Source organism: Canis lupus, chromosome 5 (assembly GCF_003254725.2).
Source record: "Canis lupus dingo isolate Sandy chromosome 5, ASM325472v2, whole genome shotgun sequence".
Lineage (NCBI taxonomy): Eukaryota > Metazoa > Chordata > Mammalia > Carnivora > Canidae > Canis > Canis lupus.
Window position 1 is genome coordinate 32,784,629 of NC_064247.1, and position 11,604 is coordinate 32,796,232.

The 11,604-nt window shown below is 53.4% G+C and overlaps 1 protein-coding gene across 3 annotated transcripts in view; it reads left to right on the forward strand.

Annotated features, from left to right (window-relative positions):
- The window catches only part of DNAH2 (dynein axonemal heavy chain 2), an 87,619-nt gene that overhangs the window by 75,047 nt on the left and 968 nt on the right, over positions 1–11,604 (forward strand). For 2 of the 3 annotated variants that reach the window (XM_025428482.3, XM_049110163.1), the window contains 13 exons: positions 10–209; positions 923–1,049; positions 3,146–3,332; positions 3,486–3,634; positions 3,792–3,975; positions 4,208–4,398; positions 9,109–9,300; positions 9,461–9,645; positions 9,873–10,101; positions 10,180–10,331; positions 10,464–10,578; positions 11,028–11,204; positions 11,303–11,377. In XM_025428482.3, coding sequence (XP_025284267.3) covers positions 10–209; positions 923–1,049; positions 3,146–3,332; positions 3,486–3,634; positions 3,792–3,975; positions 4,208–4,398; positions 9,109–9,300; positions 9,461–9,645; positions 9,873–10,101; positions 10,180–10,331; positions 10,464–10,578; positions 11,028–11,204; positions 11,303–11,377 — 2,163 coding nt within the window. Of the gene's footprint in view, positions 1–9; positions 210–922; positions 1,050–3,145; positions 3,333–3,485; positions 3,635–3,791; positions 3,976–4,207; positions 4,399–9,108; positions 9,301–9,460; positions 9,646–9,872; positions 10,102–10,179; positions 10,332–10,463; positions 10,579–11,027; positions 11,205–11,302; positions 11,378–11,604 lie in introns of those variants that run through there. The other variant, XR_003128317.3, reaches the window with a different exon arrangement.

Genomic DNA, 11,604 nt, shown 5'->3' on the forward strand with positions numbered 1-11,604 from the left:
CCTCTGCAGGCTTACCGTCCCTGCGCCCAGCGGGCCTCAGTGCTGTTCTTCGTGCTCAACGACATGGGCCGAATCGACCCCATGTACCAGTTCTCGCTGGACGCCTACATTGGCCTCTTCATCCTCAGCATCGACAAGAGCCACCGCAGCAACAAGCTGGAGGACCGCATCGACTACCTGAACGAGTACCACACCTACGCAGTGTACAGGTCAGCGCACCATACTGCGTCTGCGTGGCTGCTGCCCCTCTTGCCCTCCCGCATTGGTGCTGTCCCAGCCGCGGCCACCACTCCCAGTCCCCTGCTCCCCTCTCCCTACACCTTCCCTAGGCAGCGGGTCCCCCTAGGGCTCTAGCCAGACCCCTGGGCCCAGCCATCAGCTGTCCCTGAGCCCTACACTTGTACCTACAAGTGTCCACTGTCTCTGCGCTTCTTGAGGGGCAATGCCCTGGAAGCTCTAGGAATCTTGGTAAGATCCAGATTCAGATTCAGGGGGCCTGGGGCCCGCCTGAGGTTGCGCATCCGTAGCTAGGTCCCAGGGGGCGCTACAGCTACTGGTGGTCTGGGGACCACCTCTGGGCAGTGGTGAACTTGACTTCTCCACATGAATGGCCCCCTGGCCTATCAGGTTCAGCGCGTTTCACACCAAACCCCTCACCTCCCTCTTTCCTTCAGGGGCCTCCCCCCAACCCCGAGTGGCACCAACACCCACCTCCCAGTCACCCAGGCCAGAAATCGGAAGTTGTCCCTGACCTTTCCTCTCCCGACCCTCCTCCTCAGATCGGGCACCAGGGTTTGCTCACCAGTCTTTCTGCAAATGGCCCTGCCCGGCGGCCCTGCAAGCCTGCATTTGCATGATGTTTGCGCAGCAAGTGTTCACGTTGTGTTTCCTACCTCCTCCACCCTCCTTGCCCATCTCACAGGTACACCTGCCGCACACTGTTTGAGCGCCATAAGCTACTGTTCAGTTTCCAGATATGCGCCAAAATCCTAGAGACCTCTGGCAAGCTCAATATGGATGAGTACAACTTTTTTCTGCGAGGGGGTGTGGTGAGTCGGGCGGAGGCATCAAGGTTGGGGACTGGGGGTACATGTGAGGAGGACTCCAGGCCGACCGGAAGGCCCAAGGCACTAGCAAGCGGGCTCAGGAGCACCAGTGGGAGCAGGTGCACGCCCACCTCCCTGGGGACGTGGGGGCTGACTGGCCACGTGCTTCCTCACTTGCATTAGGGGCAGAGCTTTGGGGCCCCTCTGACCTGGGACCTACTGATTGGTGTGATCTTGCCTCTCTCACTGCTGCTCATCCTCTCCTCCCCCCACCTGACTGCCGTGCCACATCCCGCTCTCTTCCCTGCAAGCACCCTTACTGCCCACCCCCATGGTTCTTCTGCTTGGCGAAACCGCCACCCTGGTGGCACCCAGCTCTCCTGCTCCTGTGCACTCCCACGCTGAACGGACTTGCTCAAAATCCTTTAGGCCCTTAAAAACACCAGACCGAAAAAAAAACCCAAACAAACAAACAAAAAAAACGCCAGACCGCAATGGCAGGTTCCTCCGGCCAGTCATTCTCCACCCTCGAAGGCAAACCGGTTTCTTTATTTTATTTTATTTTATTTTATTTTATTTTACTTTTTGTATATTTTTTATTGGCATTTGATTTGCCAACATATAGTATAACACCCAGTGCTCATCCCGTCAAGTGCCCCGCTCAGTGCCCATCACCCAGTCACCCCAACCCCCTGCCCACCTCCCTTCCACCCACCCCTTGTTCGTTTCCCAGAGTTAGGAGTTTCTCATGGTTTGTCTCCCTTTCTGATACTTCCCACTCATTTTATCTCCTTTCCCCTTTATTCCCTTTTATTCCTTTGGCTGCACACACTTCACCTCTCCTCCAGATTTTAGCAAAGGCCTCCCAACGCTCCCTGCCCCCACCCTCTCAACTTGGCCGCCCAGAGACTTTTTAAAACCTCCCCCCACCCAACTCCTCCCTCTGTCCACCTGCGGCAGCCCCAGAAGCCCTCCGAAGGCAGGCCCCACCCTGGCACCTCTGCATTCGTCCCTCTGGCCACACATGTGCATGCAGCCCGCCTTCATCTCCTTTGACACTGGATTCGAGCTGCGCTGGATTCCCTGAGACCTCCTTGACTTTTTTTTTTTTTTTTTTAAGATTTTATTTATTTATTTGAGGGGAAGGGAAAAGCAGTGAGGGACGGGGTGTAGGGGAGGAGGAGGGAGAAGCAGACTCCCCACTGAGCATGGAGCCTGGATGGACTCCATCCTAGGACACTGAGATCACGACCTGAGCTGAAACCAAGAGTTGGATGCTCAACGGACTGAGCCACCCAGGTGCCCCTTCTTATTTAATACTTCATCGCCCCCCGCCCCCCAGAACTTCCAGTCTTTATCCTCCTCCACTTACTCTGTTCTTGTGTGACATTGCCATCTTTAACCGACTAGATGGTTTAATTATCTGGTATGTGTTTTGGCTCATTATCTGCCCTCCCGTGTTGAAAAATAAGCTCCTCGAGGGCCGAGATATCTATCCTGTTTATTTGCTGATGTGCCCCAAGGGCCGAAAATACGTAGTTGGTGAGCAATAAATATCTGTTGAAGAAGGGAATGAACAAACCACTCTAAGGGGCGAGGCTGCCGCCCGGAAGCTTTACGGTGAGGGACAGTAACACCGGCAAACCACCAGAGGGCGCCAGCTTCCTAAATTTGCACTGCGCGGTCACTGCAGGCGGAGACCTGGACCCCCACCTAGACTTCCCCCATCCAGGTGGACCCCAATCGGGACGCCTGGGAGGTTCAGTGGTTGAGCGTCTGCCTTCCGCTCAGGGCGTGATCCCGGGGTACTGGGATCGAGCCCCGCATTGGGCTCCCCGCATGGAGCCTGCTTCTCCCTCTGCCTGTGTCTCTGCCTCTGTGTGTCTCTCATGAATAAATAAATAAAATCCTTTTAAACAAAAAAAAGGTAGATTCCAATCTATCTCAGATTCCTGTCCTCCTTCCTTCATTCTCTTTCATGCAAGACTCCTCATCATAAAATAATAATAATAATAATAATAATAATAATAATAATAATAATAACGGTCATTGTTTGGAGATGTTCTTGCTCAATCCCTTCCTCCTCCCTCCTTGCCCAGGTCCTGGACCGGGAGGGCCAAATGGATAACCCATGTACCAGCTGGCTGGCGGATGCCTACTGGGACAACATCACAGAACTGGACAAACTGACCAACTTCCACGGACTCATGAACTCCTTTGAGCAGTATCCCCGGGACTGGCACCTGTGGTACACCAATGCCACCCCGGAGAAGGCCATGCTGCCAGGTGCTCTCTCCCGCCTTCTGTGCGCCCCTCTCTGCCGCAGCCCTGCCTGCGCTTCCTGGTGGAGCATCCCTGGCAGGGGCCCCTTGGGTTAGACTCCTGCACCCCCACACCCCCAGGGGGCTCAGTCCCTGCGGCTGCTCCCCTCATCCCTAGGTGAGTGGGAGAACACCTGCAACGAGATGCAGCGGATGCTGATCGTCCGCTCTCTGCGCCAGGACCGCGTGGCCTTCTGTGTTACGTCTTTCATCGTGTCCAACCTGGGCTCCCGCTTCATCGAGTCACCTGTGCTGAACATGAAGCTGGTCAGTGGCTTGGTTTCCCAGGCCACCCCGCCCTGGCTCCTTCTGTCCCTCCATCCTCACGCTTCTCTGCAGTCTCTCTCTCTCTCTCTCTCTCTCTCTCTCTCTCTCTCTCTCTCTCTCGGTTCCTGCCTGAGGCCACGTCCTGTGATCCCGGCAGGTGATGGAGGATTCGACTCCACGAACCCCACTGGTATTCATCCTGTCCCCTGGTGTGGACCCCACCAGTGCCTTGCTCCAGCTGGCAGAGCACACAGGCATGGCCCAGCGCTTCCACGCCCTGTCCCTGGGCCAGGGCCAGGCCCCCATCGCGGCGCGGCTCCTCCGAGAGGGTGTCATTCAGGGTCAGTAGCCACCTGGCTCCTCTGCCCCCAGCCTTGGCACTGGTCCTGCTCCCCGGAGCCTCTGAGCTCAGTCCAGGACTCTGACTGTGGCCCCCACTTCCCCAGGAGGCCTGGGAAAGGCAGACCCAGGAGTGTGGACCCCTTCCCCACCAAGCACACACCATCAGGTGCAAAGCATGGGACAGATGGGGCTCGGGGAACGGTTCCCACTGACTCCAGCATCTCCTTGCAGGACACTGGGTGTTCCTAGCCAACTGCCACCTGTCCCTGTCTTGGATGCCGAATCTGGACAAACTGGTGGAACAGCTGCAGGTGGAAGATCCTCACCCTTCCTTCCGCCTTTGGCTCAGCTCCAGCCCCCACCCAGACTTCCCCATCTCCATCTTGCAGGCCAGCATCAAGATGACCACAGAACCACCAAAGGTACCGTGACATTAGATAGCCAGTGCCGACCGTGCCATCTGGCACCGCGCTCTTCCTGCTAGCGTCACGGGGAGTCCCAGCCTTAACCACGGCTTTTTGCTTCTCCTGCTCTCAAAAAATTCTACCCTAGTTCTTCCCTCCATGTGCCAAACCCCTAGAACGTAACAGTAATCCCTAAACATTTCTTGAGCGTTATTGCACGCCAGGCGTTGTTTATTTATTAGTTCATTTAAAATGCACACACCTTATTATCAGGCAAGTCCTGCTACCCCCACTTTACAGAGAGGAAGCTGAGGCATGGAAGAGTATGGGGCGCCTGGGTGGCTCAGTGGTTGAGTGTCTGCCCTTGGCTCAGGGCGTGACCCTGGGGTCCTGGGATCAAGTCCTGCATCGGGCTCCCCGCAGGGAGCCTGCATCTCCCTCTGCCTGTGTCTCTGTCTCTCTGTCTGTGTCTCTCATGAATAAGTAAAATCTTAAAAAGAAGAAGAAGAAGAAGAAGAAGAAGAAGAAGAAGAAGAAGAAGAAGAAGAAGAAGAAGAAGAAGAAGAAGAAGAAGAAGAAGGAGGAGGAGGAGGAGGAGGGGAGGAAGGGGAAGAATAGTAGTAAATAACTAGTGGATAGAACTTTTCTGCCTCCCAGCATTTCTTTTCATCTCTCCCTGAGGTCCGGGCTGGGCCCCAGCCTCCCTGCTTCCCCCCGCAAGCTCTGTTGGAAGCTTCTCTCCAGAATGACAAAGTCACCATTAAATGCAACCACGCTGATCCTCTAAGATCCCACAGCCCACAACCATCTTGATGCTGGCCTTTACCTCTGCGTATACTGCCTTAGCCCTTTTTCCTCGCTTTCAGCCAAGATCAAACCCCGTCCTTACACGGCCTGTGTGTGTCCCCCTCCCCCACCCCACCCCCAGAGGGGGCCTCCTGGCATCACCCACTGCCACGGGGTCCCCTTGGCTCTGTTTGCTGCACCTCCACAGTTCATTCTTAAAATGTCTTGTCCCTCTTCCTCTAGACTCTGTACTCCCCCAGCCCAAGGCTTCTGGAAGCACCTGCTGCAGCCCCCCTTACGTCCTCCCCACCCCCTCCTGGGCCTATTACCAGTTCCTTGAGAAGCCCCTGCCCTGCACGTTTAGGCCGTCACCCCAGGGATCCCTGCTCATAAAACCATTTCCCGCTGCCACTGTTCCTGCAGCCCCCGCTGCCCGGTCCTCTTACCCGCGATCGCAAGGTTCAGATAGACTCCTGTCTTCTCGAGACTGGAAGCTCCTCGAGGGCAGAGGCCATGTCTTTCTAAATTTTTTCCCCTCTCAATGTCTTGCTCACCTCCTGACTAGCGCCAGGGCTTGGATGTAGTAGGAGCTCAACAAATATCATCTGAACACGCATCATTCATTACTTCAATCCTTGGCTGCCCCTGGGCGTTGACACAGCTGCTGGTCTATCCCCTGGTTTCTGTGACCTGTGCTCTTCCAGCTTTGGGTTCTCCCTCCACCTCCTGCCTGGTCACTTACCACATTCGTGTCTCCTTGTCCCTTGTCCTCCTGTGGTCTTAGCTCCACACTTGCTCCTTGGCCCCCAGCTCGGCCCATGCTACATTTCCTCCTTTGGTGGAGAAATTGTCCTCTCCCTCACTTCAACTCCAATCCTTATCTCCGGCCTCAGTAACCACACTCAGTCCCAGGCCTGGATTCCACATGGCTTCCAGGCAGCCAGCCCCGGAAATCCCACACTCACAAAAGAAGTTGCCAGGCCCCGCCACCAGAGAGTGCCTCTTTGTCCCATTTTTTCGTGGCACCCCTGATTTTTTAAATTTTTTTATTTTTTGAGAGAGGGAACAATCAAGCAAAGGGAGGGGGGCAGAGGGAAAGAGAGAGAATCTTAAGCAGTGTCCATGCTCAGTGTGGAGTCGGATGTGGGGCTCAATGTCATGACCCCAAGACCAGGACCTGAGCGGGAATCCAAGAGCCAGATGCTTTGCTGACTGAGACACCCAGGCACCCCAATGATGTTTAACTTAAATCTATTATATATTCTAATTTTCTTAAGTGACCCAATCTTGTCCTCTATACGGTTCCTCCCTCGCCCCCCAACACAGGATCCACTCTAGATCAGATATTGCAATTTTGTTGTCCCATGAGGGAGGCCAGTTTTTGCATCTAGACATACAAGCCAACCCCAACAGTCAAGGGGACAGTGATTCATCCAAGTTTTACTTCAAATAAGAAGGTCCGCATAACCGAAGCCTCCAGGTGCCGGTCAGGATCTGGTTCTGGAGTGTATTCTTGGGTCACTGCCTGCTGTCTGGTCTTTTCCTTTTAACTAAATATTAGGCAGATACAAAAGAATAGAAAACATATGCAAGGGGTGAAGGATCCTAATTCCACACACACCCGCCTGCCCGTCTTGCCATGACTGTCCCTCCCGTCGCCCTCCCTCTGCCCTGGAACACAGCCGCTCTCCTTGAGGTGTCTGGCTGGAGGGACTGCACCAGCTGCACACGCACAGCAGTGTGCTCTTCTCATTCAGCACTCTGGGCTCACGTTCCACGGTTCCTTGTTTTGCTCCACATCCTTTTATTTTTTTAAGATTTATTTATTTGTTCATGATAGAGAGAGAGAGAGAGACAGAGACACAGGCAGAGGGAAAAGCAGGCTCCATGCCGGGAGCCCGACGCAGGACTCGATCCCGGGACCCCAGGATTGCACCCTGGGCCAAAGGCAGGCGCTAAACCGCTGAGCCACCCAAGGATCCCCTTGCTCCACATCCTACTCCTTCTGTCAGTTTTGTGTTTTGTGGGTTGTCTTTTTTCTTTGTCATTTATTTATTTGTTTATTTATTTAGGTGAATAGAGGTCCTTAATTTTTAGGAGGTGGGCGGAATTCACCTTGTTTCTTCTTTGTGGTTTGTCCTCCTAGGTCTTGTTCAAGAAATCTTTGCTTACTCCACAGTGGTAAAATCGCTCTCCTATACTTTGTCTTCAAAAGCATTTTATAGGGACCCCTGGATGGCCCAGTGGTTGAGCATCTGCCTTGGGGTCAGGGCGTGATCCCAGGGTCCTGGGATCAAGTCCCGCATCGGGCTCCCCACAGGGAGCCTGCTTCTCCCTCTGCCTGTGTCTCTGCCTCTGTCTCTCTTGAACGAATAAACAAAATCTTAAAAAAGCATTTTATAATTTGACTTCCCCATTTCAGTGTTTTAATCACTTGAGGTTGATTCTTGTAAGTGTGGAATGAGTAGGGAGGGGTCTAATTTGGGTTTTTCCCCCACAGAGATAACCAGTTCTCCCAGGACCATCATTGAATGGCCCACGATTACCCTTTGGACCTGCTGTGTCTGCTAAGCCTTAAATCATGTTTATATACACAAGGTTTCTGAGCTCTTTATCCTGTGCATTGGTCAGGTTGTTAGCATTGGGGTCTATATGCATGGTCTCAATTGCTATGTAGCTCTACAATAATCCTTGATGGCTGGTAAGGCAAGTCTCTATACCATATTCCTTGTTGGGCTATTCATGGCCCTTTATTCCCCAATGTAAATGTTGGAATTAGCTTGTTAAGTTCTACTCAAAAAAATCCTATTGGTCAGTTTGGAGGAAAACATCTTTCTTATCGAGCCTTCCCTTCCATGATTATAGTATGTCTCCACATGTGATCTTTCTTTCAACAAAGTTTTGTCATTTTCTCTATAAGGATTTGTACATTTTTTTAAAAAAAATTATTCTTTCTTAAAAAAGATTTTATTTATCCATGAGAGACACACAGAGAGAGAGGCAGAGACATAGGCAGAGGAAGAAGCAGGCTCCCTGTGGGGAACCTGATGTGGGACTTGATCCCAGGACCCTGGGATCACGACCTGAGCCAAAGGCAGACACTCAACCACTGAGCCACCCAGGTGCTCTAAGATTTGTACATTTTTATTTATTCCTAGAAACTCTATGTATTTTGAGGTTATAAATGGAAGGTTTCTTACTCCAATGTTTTCAACACTCCATCACGTCCATTATGGATGCGTCCTCGTAAAAGCACTGTTTCAACATATCACTGAGCTACTCAAGATAGAAAGTGGCCCCGTGACTTGATTCCTGGTGAATCAAGTCCAGATGGTGCCATCTGTTCATGCCCCTTCTGACCCCACCCGTGTCCTTGCACTTGACTTCATTTACACTCTCTTTTCACTTCTTCTCCCCTTTATCCCTTCCACCCTTTCCATCTCCAGGATACCAATGCCCTCCCCTCAGCCTCCTCATGTCCCTCCTATTGGTAAATCCACCTAGACCCACAAGGGCATTCACAAAGCCTGAAAAATCCATCACACAGACAGTCCCTCCTTGATGACATACTATGGCCCCTTAATGTACGCTGAACCTTAGCACATGGCAGTGTACATTTTTGTTCATTGATAGTTGCATGTCTCTGTCTTCATCTTCCTTTGTATTTCTGGGTACCTACCCACTATGGAGAACAATGTGGCTGAGAACATCAAAACTGAGGGAGACAAGTGCCTGCATGCAAATTAAAGAAAGGCACCCACCCCATCCTGTGAATCAGTGCACATCTTGGCATGCAGATCAAGGGCTGAATTTCAGCCTTCACTCACCCGTTCAGCCAGCGCCCTTGTGCAGTGAGCAACCTCCACAACTGTACAATGTGGTGCTAGGGGCAGGGCTGAGCATTATGCACATCACCCCACCTCTGTTCTGCATTGTCCCCAGGGCCTGAAGGCCAACATGACACGTCTCTACCAGCTGATGACGGAACCACAGTTTTCCCATTGCTCCAAACCTGCCAAGTATAAGAAGCTGCTGTTTGCACTCTGCTTCTTCCATTCTGTGCTGCTGGAACGCAAAAAGTTCCTGCAGCTTGGCTGGAATATTATCTATGGCTTCAATGACTCTGATTTTGAGGTTTGTACTAACAGGTGTCTGTCCCCCCAGCCCTCTGTCCTTCCACCTCCTGCCCTGGGCCCCCCTGTGGGAAGAGCCACAGACAGAGAGCCTGCATGAAAAGCCTGTGTTGAAGAGTTCCTGCCATAACAGTGTGCGTGGGGTGGGGGGGCACGCACAGGTGTCCGAGAACTTGCTGAGTCTATACCTGGATGAGTATGAGGAGACACCATGGGACGCACTCAAGTATCTCATTGCTGGTGTCAACTACGGTGGGCACGTCACGGATGACTGGGACCGGCGTCTGCTCACGACCTACATCAACGACTATTTCTGTGACCAGGCTCTGTCAACCCCCTTTTACCGGTGAGGGGAGGTAGCACTGAACCCGGGGCCAGAGGCCACCGACAGACCAGGTGGCAGGACTGGGTGGGGGGGCAGATGCGTTTGTGGGGAGGAGAGGCCAGGAGACCGAGGAGAGGCAGATATGCGGGAGCAGGGTAACGGGGACCTGCATAGTGACCAGGGTCTCAGCCTGGCACTGAAGCCCCCAAGGCCCACTGCATGGTGATAATTATGCTGTGGGCCACCAGGTTGTCGGTGCTGGAGGCTTATGTCATCCCCAAAGATGGGAGTCTGGCCTCTTACAAAGAGTACATCAGCATGTTGCCCGGCATGGACCCCCCCGAGGCCTTTGGCCAGCACCCCAATGCGGATGTGGCCTCCCAGATCACCGAGGCCCGAACTCTGTTTGAGACTCTGCTGTCCCTGCAACCCCAGATTACACCCACCAGGGTAGGGGGCCAGAGCCGGGAAGAGAAGGTATGAGCGGGTCCACTCGTAGGGGGGAGGCAAGCAAGGAGGCAGAGAGGCCTCTGCTCACAGCTCCCACCGCACCAGGTCCTCGAGTTGGCCACTGATGTGAAACAGAAGATCCCTGAAATGATCGACTATGAGGGGACCCGGAAACTGCTGGCCATGGATCCCTCCCCCCTCAACGTGGTCCTCCTGCAGGAGATCCAGAGATACAACAAGCTCCTGGAGACCATCCTGTAAGATGGAGAGGGGCTCTGCGGCTTGCAGGGAGGGGCGAGTGAAAGAGCTCCCTGCCAATGCCCTCCCCCACCCCCCCATGGCTCTGCCAGGTCCATCCCATCTCTAAGCCCCCACCCTATCCTGCCCAGGTCCTCACTGACAGACCTGGAAAAAGGCATCCAGGGCCTCATCGTCATGTCTACGAGCCTGGAAGAGATTTTCAACTGCATCTTCGATGCTCATGTCCCTCCACTCTGGGGAAAGGCAAGATCACTGGCTCTTGACCCCCTGTGCCCTCAGTCTCTGGGTCCCGGGAGGCATATGGCAGGATGCAGGGAGCCTGGGGTCTGGAGCCAGATAGATTCAAGGTGGAAATCTGGCTCTGCTCTTCCCAGACTGGCTTTACACCTATTAACCTAGGAACTTAGCGCAAGTTCCTAACCTCCCCAAGGACGCTTCCAGGATTCTTAGTACTGTGTGTGACTGTTAGTAGGTGCTTCGTTAACAGGAACGGGTTAGTCTTACTGTTGCTCTCATTGTGAAATGGTTGTTGTTTTATGCTTCCCGCCCGGGAGCTGGCTTTTGGAGAGCTTTGCCCAACTGTAACTGGGGAATGGGCTGATACTTCTCGTATCTGCTCCAAGTGCTCAAAAATCAAGATTTCGATGCATGAGAAAATAAGTGCAAAAACACACACTTGCCTCCTCCTCCAGGCATATCCCTCACAAAAGCCCCTGGCTTCATGGACCCGGGACCTGGCCATGCGTGTGGAACAGTTTGAGCTGTGGGCCAGCCGTGCCCGGCCTCCTGTCATCTTCTGGCTGTCTGGCTTCACCTTCCCCACCGGCTTCCTCACTGCTGTGCTGCAGTCCTCAGCTCGCCAGAACAATGTGAGCAGTGTGGCAAGTGTGATGCAGGGTGGCTGCTGGGGACACAGACTTGCTCTCCTCCTGAGGGGTTCTCCTTTATGCTCACCTTTAACCCCCAGATTCCAGTGGACAACCTCTCTTGGGAGTTTATTGTTTCCACGGTGGATGACAGCAACCTCGTGTACCCACCCAAGGTGGGAGCCAGATGAGCTTAGGGCTCTGAACAAAGGCAGGTCTGGAGGGTGCTGAGAGCACAGGTGAAAAACAACTGGTTAAGATGGGAGAAGAGGGGCCTCTGGGGGGCTCAGTTGGTGAAGCATCTGCCTTCAGCTCAGGTCGTGATCCTAGGGCCCTGGGATCCAGCCCTGCCTTCGGGTTCCCTGCTCAGCAGGGAGCCTGCTTCTCCTGCTTGCTATTCCCC